General features: G+C 48.3%; 1 protein-coding gene across 2 annotated transcripts; it reads right to left on the minus strand.

The window, feature by feature from the left end:
- Positions 1-210: 210 nt before the first annotated feature.
- Positions 211-12,202, minus strand: LOC103052909 (opioid-binding protein/cell adhesion molecule homolog). Of its 2 annotated transcripts, XM_007427269.4 has the most exons (8): positions 11,893-12,201; positions 8,325-8,449; positions 7,098-7,299; positions 6,467-6,609; positions 4,591-4,756; positions 3,461-3,596; positions 2,486-2,589; positions 211-1,343 (listed from the first exon to the last, which is right to left on the minus strand). In XM_007427269.4, the coding sequence occupies exons 1-7, from the start codon at positions 11,963-11,965 to the stop codon at positions 2,499-2,501; spliced, it is 936 nt and encodes a 311-aa protein (XP_007427331.1). In that variant the 5' UTR covers positions 11,966-12,201; the 3' UTR covers positions 211-1,343; positions 2,486-2,498. The 2 variants fall into 2 exon arrangements, with proteins under 2 accessions (XP_007427331.1, XP_087996046.1); XM_088139920.1 differs by lacking the exons at positions 211-1,343; positions 2,486-2,589 and adding an exon at positions 2,622-2,791 and having other exon boundaries at positions 11,893-12,202.
- Between the last annotated feature and the right edge of the window lie 1,551 nt (positions 12,203-13,753).

Here is a 13,753-nt window from a genome sequence, read left to right on the forward strand (position 1 = left end):
AGACGGAAGAGATGGCGTGTTTTTTTTATTAGGGCTTAATATCCAACAGAGGCCTTTTACGGCTGGTTTCTGTAGAAGTTGGGGGAACACTGCTCTGTGTCTGTCTTTGGCTTGGCCTGGTTTATGGCCCCCTCGGGCGCCGTAGAGAGTGCGGGTGATAAAAGGGGGGAAAAAACCCTGATGTCACTCGCTCCAAACAGCCACCATGGCAAGATTCTGTTATATTTTATTTTGATGAAAGGAAGTGCTGGATGGGGGGACATTTAAACTGCATGGTGCAGAGACAGCGTGATATATACTTGTTCCTCTGTACGCCGCCACCCCCCACATGTGCTGGCATGCAAATAATAGCAAAGCACAACCGAAATTCAAGGCGTATTACCTTAAGACTTATCACAAAGCTCTAACCAACCAAAAAACAAAAAAACAACTCCTCTAGGTTTCGATGCAGGGCTGCAGAGGACTCTGGGTCACAGGAAGAGGGTAAAAGGAGGAAGAAAGAAAACCCAAATGGATCGGACGTTTGAGTAGACCACAGGTCAAAGAGAGGGAGACTTTCTGCAAGATTGTACCCCATCTGCGAGCCTCAGTGCCTAGTGATTATTTATCCCTCCATGTTTCCAAAGCTGCATTTTGCAGAAAAGGCTAAAATATATTGGCGGACTGCTGCAGAGGGCCCTGAGTGAAATTGGGGGGCGGGTGCAGAATACACCCCAAACCCCAAAAACAAAATACAATGTTCATCTCCCCCTGCCCACCCCATTTTGGAGGGTCGGATCCTCTCTTGCTTCTTGAATTTCAGCCTTCTCTTTAACGATAAGAGTCTTCCTGTCTTGGATATAATTTTTTTTTTTAAAAAAGGGTTCTCTTTAATACAACATGTCTTCTGCTGGAGAACAAGGGTGAGCATAAAAAGAGCCCATGTTTATTTATTTTCGACAACTCTGCCAAGTGTGTAATGTCCCCGGTCCTTACCCTTTATCCATTTACTCTAAGTTAAAAAGTTTAAAGAGATCCATCCATCCAAACAGGAAATGGGTTAACATTGGTCAGGGTAGGCATTTGCGAAGCGAGCAGCAGGAAAATTCAGTCTAGAAAGGGTAACAGAATGGCAGGTAAAAAGCAGCTAGAGTAGCTGGAAGGGAGAGATCCATAGGAACCCCAACATCACTACTCCCCCCTCAATTATTCCAAACAGGTCCCCCTAAAAAAATCAAGATAACAAATGCCCCAAATATACACAAAACAATCTGTTACTGTAGACTGAAGATATTGCCACTGCTCCACAATCAAAAAGGAAAAAAGTTGGATCTTGAAATTGAAAACAAAAGATCCATTTCATCCTGATGGAAAGAAAAAAAAAAAGGTTATTAACACAGCTGGTGGTGGTTCCAATGGATCTGTTGGCTCGGTGCTTTTCAAACTTGGCAACTTTAAGATGCGTGGACTTCAACGCCCAGAATTCCCCACTGGGTGGGGAATTCTGGGCGTTGAAGCCCACGCATCTTAAAGTTGCCAAGTTTGAAAAGTGCTGATTTAGAAGGACTCTCGATCTTTCCTGAACAGTCCCTAGGCTGACATTCTCCAGATACACAGGAATTATCAAACCCTACTCTCCAACTAGTGCCAACTGGTATAATAAACCCAAACAACTCCATGGGGAAACCCTAATCAGCTCCAGGAAAAGCATCCCGCTGCTCCAACTTGTACAGTGGTGCTTAAAAGTTTGTGAACCCTTCTGAATGTCCAATATTCACGCATAAATAGGACCTAAAATGTGATCTGTTCTCCACACAAGTCCTGAAACCAGACAAAGGGAATCCAATTAAACAAAGGGGTCAAAAAAACATTATACTTGTTCATTGATTTATTGCGGAAAATGTTCTCTTTATCTAGTTTTAGGACTTGTGTGGAGAACAGATCACGTTTTAGGTCCTATTTATGGAGGAATATTGAACATTCAGAAGGGTTCACCAACTTTTAAGCCCCACTGTAGATAATGCTTACCATCCTGTCTCTCTCTGCATTGTAAAGAGGAGCCAGACAATCTCAATTTTTTTTAATAAGCCTTCTTTGTTTTTCCCACGGCTTGTTACATCTGTTTTCCTTACTACTAAAAATCTGTTCAAGGATATTTTGAGAGAATAGCTTCCCAAGCTTTTTTTTTTTTAATGTACAAATGGCATTTGTAAAAGAAGCCCCTCTCCCCTTTTAAATTGCCTGAATTCTGTAGTTGGGCTAACCTCAGGCGACGCCCTGGGGGAGCGTTTCTAAAACACTCAGTAGATATGTGAATTATCAGACTGCTCTCCAGATACCAATATATCAAGGACAAAGTCTGCCCATTTCTCCCAAAACAACGTATTTTGTGAAATTGTTTATACTCTTTATGAACATCTGCACTGAAGAACGAACAAGAATGAACAGATTTTCCCAGGATTTCAGAAGAAATGGATAGGAAAGCATGCTAGACAAGTTTATTAACCTGTGCTTCTGCTTCACATCACCAATGGCTGGGTGTCCCCCACCACAGAAGGCACAGAATCAAGGCTGCCTTTGTAAATTGGGGTGCGCTGGCCAGATTCTTCCCTAAAAAGAAAAGACCCATGTTAGCATATTCTCCCCACTGATGCATAAATACATGAACGGAAAAAGACATGGCCTAAGCTGGGGTGGGGAATGATGCAAACGATGGTACGGGCTCCTCGATGCTTGTTCATGTATCATCACTTCCCAGAGGTATGTCAACAGGTCTCCGTAAATTCAGCAGCAGGAAGACCCAAAGAAATCCCTAAAGAGAGAACAATGCTTAAGCTGGAACTGGATTCTCTGCATCTCGTTGTAGACGGAACAAACTTCAGGCTCTACTTTTTGGAAAGGTAAAACAATCTCTACAGATTTCATCTATATTTTATTTTTGAGGGACCGCCTCTCCCCGACTGAATCTGCCTGTCCCACCAGATCCAGCAGAGAGGGCATGCTGCAGGTCCCAGCAACTAGGGAGTTTCATTTGGCAGGTCCTAGACAGTGGGACTTTTCTGCTGTGGCCCCCACTTTATGGGACATCCTTCCCCCAGAAGTGAGGCTGGCCTCATCCCTTTTAGCTTTCTGGAGGTCCCTCAAGACCTGGCTGGGTCAGCGGGCCTGGGGGCCCCAGGGGACTGGCGAATATTGAGATGGCTCCAGTATAATTAACACCTCCTCTTCGCCTACTCTCTTTTTTATTCTGTTTTATTCTGTTTTGTGCCTTTTATCATTTTAATGTTTTCAATAGTAATAATATGAATATGAATTTCTGCATTTTGTTTTTAACTTTGTTGTACGCTGCCCAGAGTCACCTGATTGTGAGATGGGCGGCTATATAAATACGACGTGAATGTCCTTGGGTGGGATGGGCTGAATTTTGAGTCGGAAAGAATTTCAAATCCACCACAGCCCCCAAATCCCCTGTGACACTCACAAGGCCATTTTCTTCATGGCGGCTGCCCGGTGACGGGGGATGAGGAAGGCAAACACCAAGATCAGCAGCAGCAACAGCACAGCTGGCAGCGCCACAGCCAGGGCCAGCATTGGGGTGCTGAATGACAGCACGGAATCTGGAAGAGACAAAGGATCAACCAAGAAACAGGGACCGGCCGGGTGCCCTCCACCCGTCTGCTCCATCGGAGGGCAGAGAAAGGCAGTCCTCCGTGCCATGGGATCACCCACAGGGAAACGCTGTTATTAAACAGCCACGCTGTTATTAAAAGGCCTTCTTCACATTAGGCCTTCTTCACATTAGGCTGGGCTGGTTTCAGAGGGTGCTTTTAGGTTTCTCCCAGAAAAGAGGTGCCAGGCTACGGGGAGTGTCTGCGGAGTGTCTGGATCCTGGGAGATGCTTATATTGTCTGCCCCGCTGCCATTGTGAAAAGAAAGGCTGTGTACAAATTAAGTACCTTGGCTGAGGGTCACAGATCACTTTGACAAGGTAAATTTGATAGGAGCCTTAATCACCCCTAAAAATAGTCCTACTGATTCAGTCAGGGGCACGCGTTTTATGGCTCTTTCGACTTGAAGGTTGAACGAGGCCTGGCTGACGAAATCTAGATCCAAGCCAATAGTCTGGTTCCTATATCATGCTAGGTCATTGTTTGATCATAGTTTGTTGAAGAAACCTTGGTAGGTTGGTTTCATGTTACTTACTAGGCCATGAACTATATTTTGCAAGCCACCGTGGTTGAGTCCACACAGCAAGCTAAGCCTTAGCCAAATACATTTCAGCTGAGTCTCTTGTGGGAACCACCTAAGAGCTCAGTCCTACAGACAGGTGCCTACAAGTAACTCCTACTAAACAGCAGGATTTAACTTCCAGGTAATCATGAACAGGGCTGGGCCATAAATATTGTTGGTTGGGGCAGCAGGAGAAGAAAAAAGGGTTTGGTCGGGCCTAAGGGCCACTGCTGTGGGGCACAGCTCCTAATTAAAGATGATGGATCTACACAAGGGTCCTGACTCCTGGTGGCCTCTCTTCCTGGGCGTTCTCACAAGCTATCTGGAAGATACCACATGGCCAGGCACCATAACTGAACATCCAAACTCAGGGGTTCTCACCAAAAGTAAAGCTGCGCTTGCTGCCCTCCACATGCAAATGGATTGACTTGCTCTTGCTCAGCTGGGGCAAAGTTGGATGGTGGGCCTGGCAAGTATAGGTCCCAGCTTGCTCCTCGGTTATCTTGGTGAGGCTTAAGGAACTAGAGGGCAGGATCCAGTCATCCCCCTGTTGCAGGAGAAAAAAAGAACCGTCAAAAGAAAGCTTTTGATCTGCAAGATGATGCTATGAAACCCCACCAGCTTTCTGATACCTGAGCAGCTGATTTGGGAAAGGTTGCCATAAGACAGTGTTGTCCAAACTTGGCCACTTTGAGTGGACTTCAACTCCCAGAATTCCCCAGCCAGCATGGCTGGCTGGGGAATTCTGGGAGTTGAAGTCCACTCATCTTAAAGTGGCCAAGTTTGGACAACACTGCCATAAGAAGACCTGGAGCAGAAGAACTATGTTTAAGAAACTTCTCCTCCCCAACTTTTGGTTCTGGCTGGTGTGTGCACCAACACAGAAAGTTGTTTTCCATAACTGGGCATTGTAAAAACCCACTCGGTTTGACTAATGTGGGATTGGTTAACGCAGTGGGCCACTCACTGTTGTTGTTATCTATTTGATTTGTGTGGCCGCCCATCTCCTAAGCGACTTTGGGTGGCTCACAACAGGTAAAAACAATACAATAAGAGCAAGTTAAAAAACCAATGTACAAACATATAAAACCATCAGTAATCATTTTAGAACAAAAATAACCAGAGTCAGTGGCAGAATCCGTCCTCACACCACACAGCCACTGTAAACACCCCCCACCATCTTTTGTGAACCAGGCCATCCCAGGGTTTATGTGGGACGTGAACACAGCAACCGTGTTTGGTTCACCCAGTTTGGTGCATTGGATCAAGATGGTCCCTGGAAGAGAGCCATGTTAGTGTCCGGTAGCCAAAATCAGGAGGAATCTTTTTCTGACTTCACAAATTTTATTCAGAAGTGTTGTGACCTACATCTCATGAAATGGAGCATCTGATGAAGTGAACTGTAGCTCAGGAAAGCTTCGGAGAATGTGTTAGCCAGACAAGGTCCTTCTCCTGATTTTGGGCTGGCCACTGGCCGAAGATATAAATAACATTGCCCACGGTCACTGAATTAGTCCATCCATGCAACCCCAAGAACCATGAACTAACCCAACCGCCTGAATGCCAGACACAGCGGTCCTGTGTTTCAGGCCTGAGTTTTTCCAGCCATATTTGGGGAATTTGCATTTTTGGGGAATTTGCATATTCGGGGACTGCAAACCAGGGCTCTGCCACAGAGCGGGACTGTTGTTTCCTTTATGGGATTCGGTTTATGAGCCACCTAATTGGGATGACTCAAGGTGACATACGGGACTTTAAAAACACATCAGGAAAAGGAACTGAGAGAGAATGAATAAAGCCAAACCACCAGGGAAGGAAATACAAAGCGTACAAAAGGAATTAAAACGCCATACTGCTAATGTTGGTTTGTAACATCTAGAATCACAATAGTGTTTCTCGGCCTCAGCAACTTTCAGATGTATGGACCAACTCCCAAGGCTGGCTGGGGGATTCTGGGAGTTGAAGTCCACACATCTGAAAGTTGCTGAGGCCAAGAAACACTGGACCATGAACCAAGCCAACAGCCTGAATGCACAACCTACACTAAAGGGCAAAGAAAAGTAACCAGGATTAACCAAGATTAATCCTAAGCTTGGCTAGCAAGGGTCTGCTGGAAGAACCAAGCTTTTAAAGCTGTCTTAAAAGACCTCAGGGTCTTTGAACCTCTTCCTTCCTGGGTGTGTGTGGAGGGGGCACTAGGGTGTGTGTGTGTGTGTGTGTGTGCACGTGCGCACAAGTGTTGCTTCTGGTCCCTCACCTCTCGGGTCCACTCGTAAAGCGGCGGCTGGGAGGCATCTGCCAAACACTGAAGCTGAAGGTCACTGCCTTCGAGGACCGTGATGGAATCGCCAATGGTCCCACACCAGGTATTCAAATGGCCGACAAAGACGCTGTGCAGATCTGGGGGAAGGGGAGAAGAAAGGGAAAGTCGGCCCTCCTTGTTTTCCATCACCCCCTGCCCCTTCTCAATTTGAAACGCCAGCTGGGCGAGGCTCAGGGGCTCAGCTGCTGGGTCTCAGAAGCACTTCTCCGTCTAGCTCTCCCACCCCCCGCCCCGCATATATGATTCTGTAAAGGACGGGCAGGGCTCCAGATAGATTGCTTCTGCTTCTAAATCTGTCCTGTTAATGGAGCCGTGCCGGCTGAGATCAACCATGCCTGCGAGAATGTTTTTTTCCTCCGCTCGTAAATGTGCTCCGTATTGGCATTTCAAATCCCTCTCTTTTCATTCTCTGCCTTCTTCAGCGATACACTCTACTGCAGACTGCAAGGATACGGGTACACTGCGGGGTGCAGTCTAAGGAACGGATAGCACAATCTCCTAGTCCTCATCTCCTGTTTATCTACTGCCCTCTGGTGGCTAGAAGGGGAATAAAAACCCCACGTACACTCCAGGTGCACGTCCAGTTCGTTGGAGACGGTGTTGTTGTTGGTGGCATTCATGCGAGCGCAGCGATAGGGTCCGGCGTGCCAGGATTGGAGGTCACTGATCTTCAGCAGGAGGCGCCCGTTGTCACGACTCACAGCAACATCATAAAACCAGCAACGCAATTCATGAGTTTTATCCAAAGAGATCCAGGAGTGCAGCCACTGGAGAGAGGAGAAACACCTATGTTGCTCATCAGCCTTAACCAGGAAGGGCGCGCTCTTCCTTGCTTACAGCTGAGGAGGGCAACAGAATCCTTTTCTGAGCAGAGCATCTCATCTCAGTAAAGTCATAGCATCGCAGACTTCAGGGCACTTCATTTAAAGCTAAATCTTTGCAATACCAGGCAATGACATTGGGAGTCTAGGTATACATATTGATTAAATCAGCCACAGATGTAGCACAGACATGGTAATTCAGGAAGAAAGGATGTTTAACTATGGCTTGTTGGTTAAGCCATAACTCCACAACTTCATGCATAACATAGAGTTAAACTAAACCAAAAGTGCTCAACTTTTTTCAAACTAAGAGTTACACTTGATCTTTAAATGATATGACTGGGAGCGCATGCTCCAGAGTTGCAAGGCGTTCAAGCCAAGACATAATTTTCCATTTGAATGAACATGAAGATCAATGAATTAAATACGATTGATATGATTACTTGCTCCCTGTGTATCACATTTTCTGCTTCTGTCACAACTAAAAATTATAGCTTGGTAGAAATTTGGGGGGGGGGTTTCATCCCCTAGGACCTGAGCTCTAAGTTCTGTACAATGTCAATGTACAGTGGCTGGGGAATTCTGGGAGTTGAAGTCCACACATCTTGGAATTGGGAAGGTTGAGAAACACTGCTCCAGAGGGTATTACTTTGAGGAAGGCTTTGGTGAGGACCTGAGCAAGATACTTGCCTCTGTGAATCCAGTATTGAAGTTTGTGAATGGTGATTTAATAGGTCATGCAGAACCAACTGTGGCTTGATCAAAAACCAACAGCTTATCAGCGAGGTGAGAAAGGGATCTTAAAATCTACCTCTCAAGGGCTACACATGGTTGGTTCGTTTTTGGGTTGTGCCTCCCTGGTGCTCGGTAAGTCACGGGCCACAGCAGCGCAGCATCCCTAACAGAGGGCGTGGGAAGGCTTGCTTGTTAGGGGCAAGTATCAGCTGAAGCAAATTCCTTGGTGAACCGACCTTGCTATATTTCTGGAAGGTGAATTCAGACAGATCGTCCCCATCATCGATCAGGCATTCCAGAGTCAAGTTGCTGCCCTCAAGGATAGGGCCCTCCTGGTCACTCAGGCGGATGGTGGGGAATCCTGTATTATAAAGTTGTAAGGACAGGAATAAGTTCTCCCTCAGCCTCTCTTTTCTGCCTGCAGTCATTTTTACCTTGCAGCGTCCCCCCCCTTCCCTCCCACTGCAGATTAAGACTGTTAAGCGCTTGCTTTCTTCCCATCCTCCAAGCCACACCCTGAGGCTCTTGTTTCTTACTCTCCACCCTTCAGCTCAACTCAGAGAGCATGGACAACAATCTCATAGAGAAGACCATGGACGGCCAAGGAACCAGGTCACAGGATCACTGAACAAATCAACCTGGAGTTCTCCCCGGAGGCACAAATGACCAGGCTCAAATGATCCTACTTTGGACACAGGATGCGAAGGCCCAGCTCTCTGGAGAAGGCTGTAATGCTGGGAAAGGTGGAAGGAAAGAGAAGAAGAGGACAACCAGAGGCCAGGGGGATGGACTCAGTTAGTGGCGATGGGGGCACCATTGAAATTGCTGAAAGGCCAGGTTAGGGATGGACTGTAGTGGAGAAAATCGATCTATGTAGCTGCTAAGAGTCGACACCAAGTGGATGGCACATAATCAATCAGGGTCCCCTTGCTGCTACCCCGATCGCTCAGCAAGAGGATGGCAAACCAAAACCTTCAAGCAGGCCTGTTGCCCCAAATTCTCTTTTTACTAATCAGCCTTGCAGATCTGCGGAACTCATCCTATTGTGCTCTTGGCAACAACCCTACAGAGCAGCATCTGGGGTCCCCAAATTTAAAAACTGGGAACTGAGGTTGGGAGAAACTGGCTAGTCTAAAGCCACCGGATGGACTCTTGGTAGAGATAAGACCACCAAATGGCATTCTTGCCGGTCTGGCTTGCCTCTGACACTGGAACATTAGGCAGTTTTGGGTATGGCACGGTTAGGGCTCAGGGAGATTGGTGTTGGAGTGACATCAGGGAGACCCAGGTTCTGATTATCCTCACTTTTAGAAGCTTCATGGGTGACTCTGGGCTAGTCACACTTCCTTAGCCCTCCCAGGTTGCTGTGGGAAAAAGAGGGAAGTGCTCAAAATTTACAAAATTGCAACCCTGCGCTTGCAGATTTTGACCCTTCCTGCAGACAACATGTACGCTGCCTTCGGGTACTAACCAAAGACAGGGTATCAGTCCAACCAACAAACCAACCTAATTCAAGAATTCAGGGTTTTAACCTTGCCGTGATGTTCAGTGCAACCAAGGAAAACTTGCGACAAAACTGAATTCTGGATGCTTCGCTGGGGATAATTCAGGACTTCCTACTCCCGTTTCTTAATAACAGCCTCCTTCTTCCCCTTCTCTATTTATCCTGCTGAATGTTTTCTTCACGTAGATTTTACAAGCCTGAAATCTGCCCCTTTCATCCAAATGGACCTCTGCCACACTCAAAGGCCAAGCAAAGCACGCTTAACTGGCTTTTAAATGATAGCTCTACTCACCAAATGTCCCAGCCAGATCAGTTAGGCCAGGCTGAAACTGAGGTTTCTGTGAAGCTGGGAAAGAAGGTTGCCACCTTTCTGTATCAGTTTTGCTCCTGTGCCTCTAACACAGTGTTTCTCGACCTCGGCAACTTTAAGATGGGTGGACTTCAACTCCCAGAAGCCCCCAGCCAGCTGGCTGGGGGCTTCTGGGAGTTGAAGTCCACCCATCTTAAAGTTGCCGAGGTTGAGAAACACTGCTCTAACAGTTTGAGGCACGCAGGAGGAAGAAAAGACGCTGCCCTTCCCCTTATCTCTGACCACGAAAAGCTCCCCCTCTCAGAAATGTCAACACTGAACTGCTGTTGCTAAGAAAGTAGGAAACTGCTTGAGACCAAAATGCACCCGTCGGATTGTGATCGGTTTCTGGTTTGTAGATACAGATGTTTTCCCATGACCTGCCTTACCTCCTTCCAGCGACTAAACCAGTGCTTTCTATGTGCAAAACGTCTGTCCTACCACCAAACAGAGGTACGTGAGCAGGTTCAAGAGATGGTAAACCCAACAGAAAACGTCACAACCCACCTTTGCTCTCCCTCGTTTTAACCTTGGAGGTTATCTGTCAGATTTATATTCCGCCTTTCTTTCAAGACCTCAAACCAGTTTACAAAATCTTTGCTGGTCTATACCTACAACGATCAGAATTGCACAACCCATGGTATTCCCTGTAGCACTTTACAGACGCAAAAGTTGGGCTTCGAAGAAGCAGATAGGAAGAGCATTGATGCCTTTGAACTTTGGTGTTGGAGAAGACTCCAGAGAAGACCATGGACAGCCAAGAAAATAAACAAATAGGGCATCAAACAAATCCACCCAGAGTGCTCACTTGAGGCACAAATGACCAGGTTCAAATGATCCTACTTTGGACATATTATGTGAAGACCTAGCTCTCTGGAGAAGGCTCTAATGCTGGAGAAGGTGGAAGGAAAGAGAAGAAGACAACGACCAGCAGCCAGGGGGGTGGACTTGGTGACAGTAGCAATGAGTATAGCGTTGGAAGACCTGAAACACCAGGTTAGAGCGAGATTGTCATGGAGAAGATCTATCTATGTCAGTGTTGTCCAAACTTGGCCACTTTAAGATGAGTGGACTTCAACTCCCAGAATTCCCCAGCCAGCATGGCTGGCTTGGGAATTCTGGGAGTTGAAGTCCACTCATCTTAAAGTGGCCAAGTTTGGACAACAATGATCTATTTGGTCACTAGCAGTCAAAAATGACTTGATGGCACATCATCAATCAAACCCTGCGAAGTAGGCTCAGCTGACGATCACAACAGGCTCAAAGTCACCCAATCAACTTCCATGGCTGAGGATGGACTTCAACCTCTGCCTACTTGATTCAGCACCTAAGGGTTGACTACACTAGGGCTTAAGACAACAAAAGTCGCTTACTCGGTTTTGGTTTAGCTGTTTGTGTGGACCCAGTCTTTTGTGGATTATGGTATATGGCTTAGTGAAAGGTGAACTCATCCAACCATTCCTCACCCAACAAACCAAGATTATAAGCAACCATGTCATGGCCTGAGGCATTAAACTGACTTTCGGTGAGCTTCATAGGGATTCAAAGCTTGTTCTCCCCCCTGCTAATTCAGCATACTTAACTGAGGAGTTAGGTAACCTAGAGGTCTACGGATGCTTTCTGAGATCATTCCTGGCCATGCCCACTGAGACTAGCAGAAGTTGGGGTCCTAAACATCTGGAAGGGATCTGGGGTTGCATCCTCCTCAGGTGACTTTTCAGGAACTGTTTTCCTGTACAAGAGTCTGGCTGCCTTGGCACAACATTCTCATCCACCATCTGCCGACCCGCGGTTTACCCCTTAACCCAACTTCTGACCGACCCCAGGGGCTGGGTTCGCACAACCCACCGGGGCTTCGAGCCTCTTCTGGGGTGTGAACCCACGCACGCACCCACCTACCCAGCCTGCCTGCCTGCCTGCCTTTCCAAGGAGGTCCCGCGATTTGACTCACCTGCCTGACAGACGCGGAGGGTCGCGCTTAAGGCCACGGCCAGCAGCCAACCCCGCGGGCCAAACTGCGCCATGGCGGTCCGACGGCTCGGTTTCCCGCTCCGCTTCCGCGCTCGCCCTTCGAGGGCTGAAGCAAGCAGGACCGCACCGGGTCGCGCTAAGGGCTCGGGGCGCCTGACCGCTGCCGCAAGGCTGGGAAGGGGAGGACAGAGAGCGGGGTGCTCGGCTGCCTGGCTGGCTCCCGCAGCGCTGGCGCACCGGCGCGTCCTGCTTCTCCGCGCTCTGCCCGGGAGGCGAGGCGTCTCGCCAGCGGGGCGCGAGGGGGCGGGGAAGTTAATCGCTTACTAAACCAGAGAAACCAGTTCAAGAACTCGGGTCAGACAGCGAGACTCCCGCGGGGGGCGGAGGCGGAGGCCTGGCTTTCTTTCTTTCTTTCTTTCTTTCTTTCTTTCTTTCTTTCTTTCTTTCTTTCTTTCTTTCTTTCTTTCTTTCTTTCTTTCTTTCTTTCTTTCTTTCTTTCTTTCTTTCTTTCTTTCTTTCTTTCTTTCTTTCCGTCTGTCTGTCTGTCTGTCTGTCTGTCTGTCTTGCCCTCCCGCCCGGTGAACACCTTAGCCAGCGGCCGGCCGGCTCCCTCGCTCTGCCGGCTGCCTGATGCGGCGCCCTGGACCCCGCGCCCGGGGAACGTCCGAAACTCTCCCCCGCGGCATCATTCTAAACCGCCGCCGGGCGAGAGCGCCCCGACGCCGAGCGCCCTCGAGGCGTCGGCGTCGGCGTGCCCCACCGGGTTGGCCGCGCCCCGCCGCCCTCCTGGCCGGGCAGCGAGCCGGGCGAAGCCTGGCGGCGCGCGCCAGGCCCCTGCGCTGTCGGCGGCCACTCTCGCTGACATCGGTCAGGGGGCTGCCAGGAAGGCGGGCAGAGGAGGGAGCGGCTGGCTGGCTCCGTCGTGCGAACCTGGCCGATTGTGGCTGCTTTGCCCACCAATGGCCGGCTTAACGGGGGTTCAGTGCCTGGGCATTGTAATTTGTGATCCGGGGACAAAGGATAGGAGAACTCAGCCTGGCTTCTCATTAAACCAGCGTTTCTCGACCTTGGCAACTTCAAGATGCCTGGACCTCAACTCCCAGAATTCCCCTGGCTGGGGAATTCTGGGAGTTGAGGTCCAGGCATCTTGAAGTTGCCAAGGTCGAGAAATGCTGGGCCAGAGAACGGGCCGCTGGAATCGACAGAACAGAGGAAAAGTGGTTCTCAAAACACTGTGGTTTCTCAAGGTGAAGTAATAGAAGTCCAGACTTGTTTCTGGGGATTTCCACTGGCCTAGAGAAGTTACAAGTTTGCACAATTGCTCCCTCCTCCATTCCTGCTCGCACAAACATTGCACGGCACAGAGTTTGTTTTTTTTCCCTTTCGTAAGCTCTTTAGAAAAAGAGAAGCGAGCAACCAGCTAGAAAACCGAAAGTGGTCCCTGTGCTAGGACTTCACCACAAGGCTTGTGACTTTTATGCGTTCAAATTGGGCCTCTGGTTAAGACATGAGGTTCTGGGCTGATCAGACAGGCTTAAGGGGGCTCTCAGTCTGGCAGCTAAAAATCATTAAGTGTAAGGACTTAATTATTAAATAATTAAAAGGAGGAATTCTGTGCCAGGTGCCGAGGTTTTTAACAGCTGCGTGACCAGCAGAAAAGTCACCACTTCCTTGTTTTGACCAGCGAGAGTTGCAACAGAGGAGGGCATAACTTATTTTGAAATTCCAGTTGGGAAAAAAAGGTGAGGAAGAATAGCGTTTTAAAGTTGTGCTCAACTTCTGGGGGCTTTTCCTGTGTTGTTTTCTGGGCCTTGGGTTTTATCATTGCCTCAGGGGAAGTT

The sequence above is a fragment of the Python bivittatus genome, unplaced genomic scaffold (genome assembly GCF_059951505.1).
Source record: "Python bivittatus isolate LINGU-HERP-01145 unplaced genomic scaffold, Pbiv_v1 ctg000310_np1212, whole genome shotgun sequence".
In the NCBI taxonomy this organism is placed as follows: domain Eukaryota; kingdom Metazoa; phylum Chordata; class Lepidosauria; order Squamata; family Pythonidae; genus Python; species Python bivittatus.

What these genes read in the sequence shown, in the direction of transcription:
- LOC103052909 (XM_007427269.4), bottom strand. Translation starts at nt 11,965, where the DNA reads ATGGCGCAGTTTGGCCCGCGGGGTTGGCTGCTGGCCGTGGCCTTAAGC. An exon ending in TTTACGAGTGGACCCGAGAG is followed by an intron (nt 4,757 to 6,466) that starts GTGAGGGACCAG and finishes CTCCTGCAACAG; the next exon opens with GGGGATGACTGGATCCTGCC. An exon ending in CAAGCGCAGCTTTACTTTTG is followed by an intron (nt 3,597 to 4,590) that starts GTGAGAACCCCT and finishes TGTCTCTTCCAG; the next exon opens with ATTCCGTGCTGTCATTCAGC.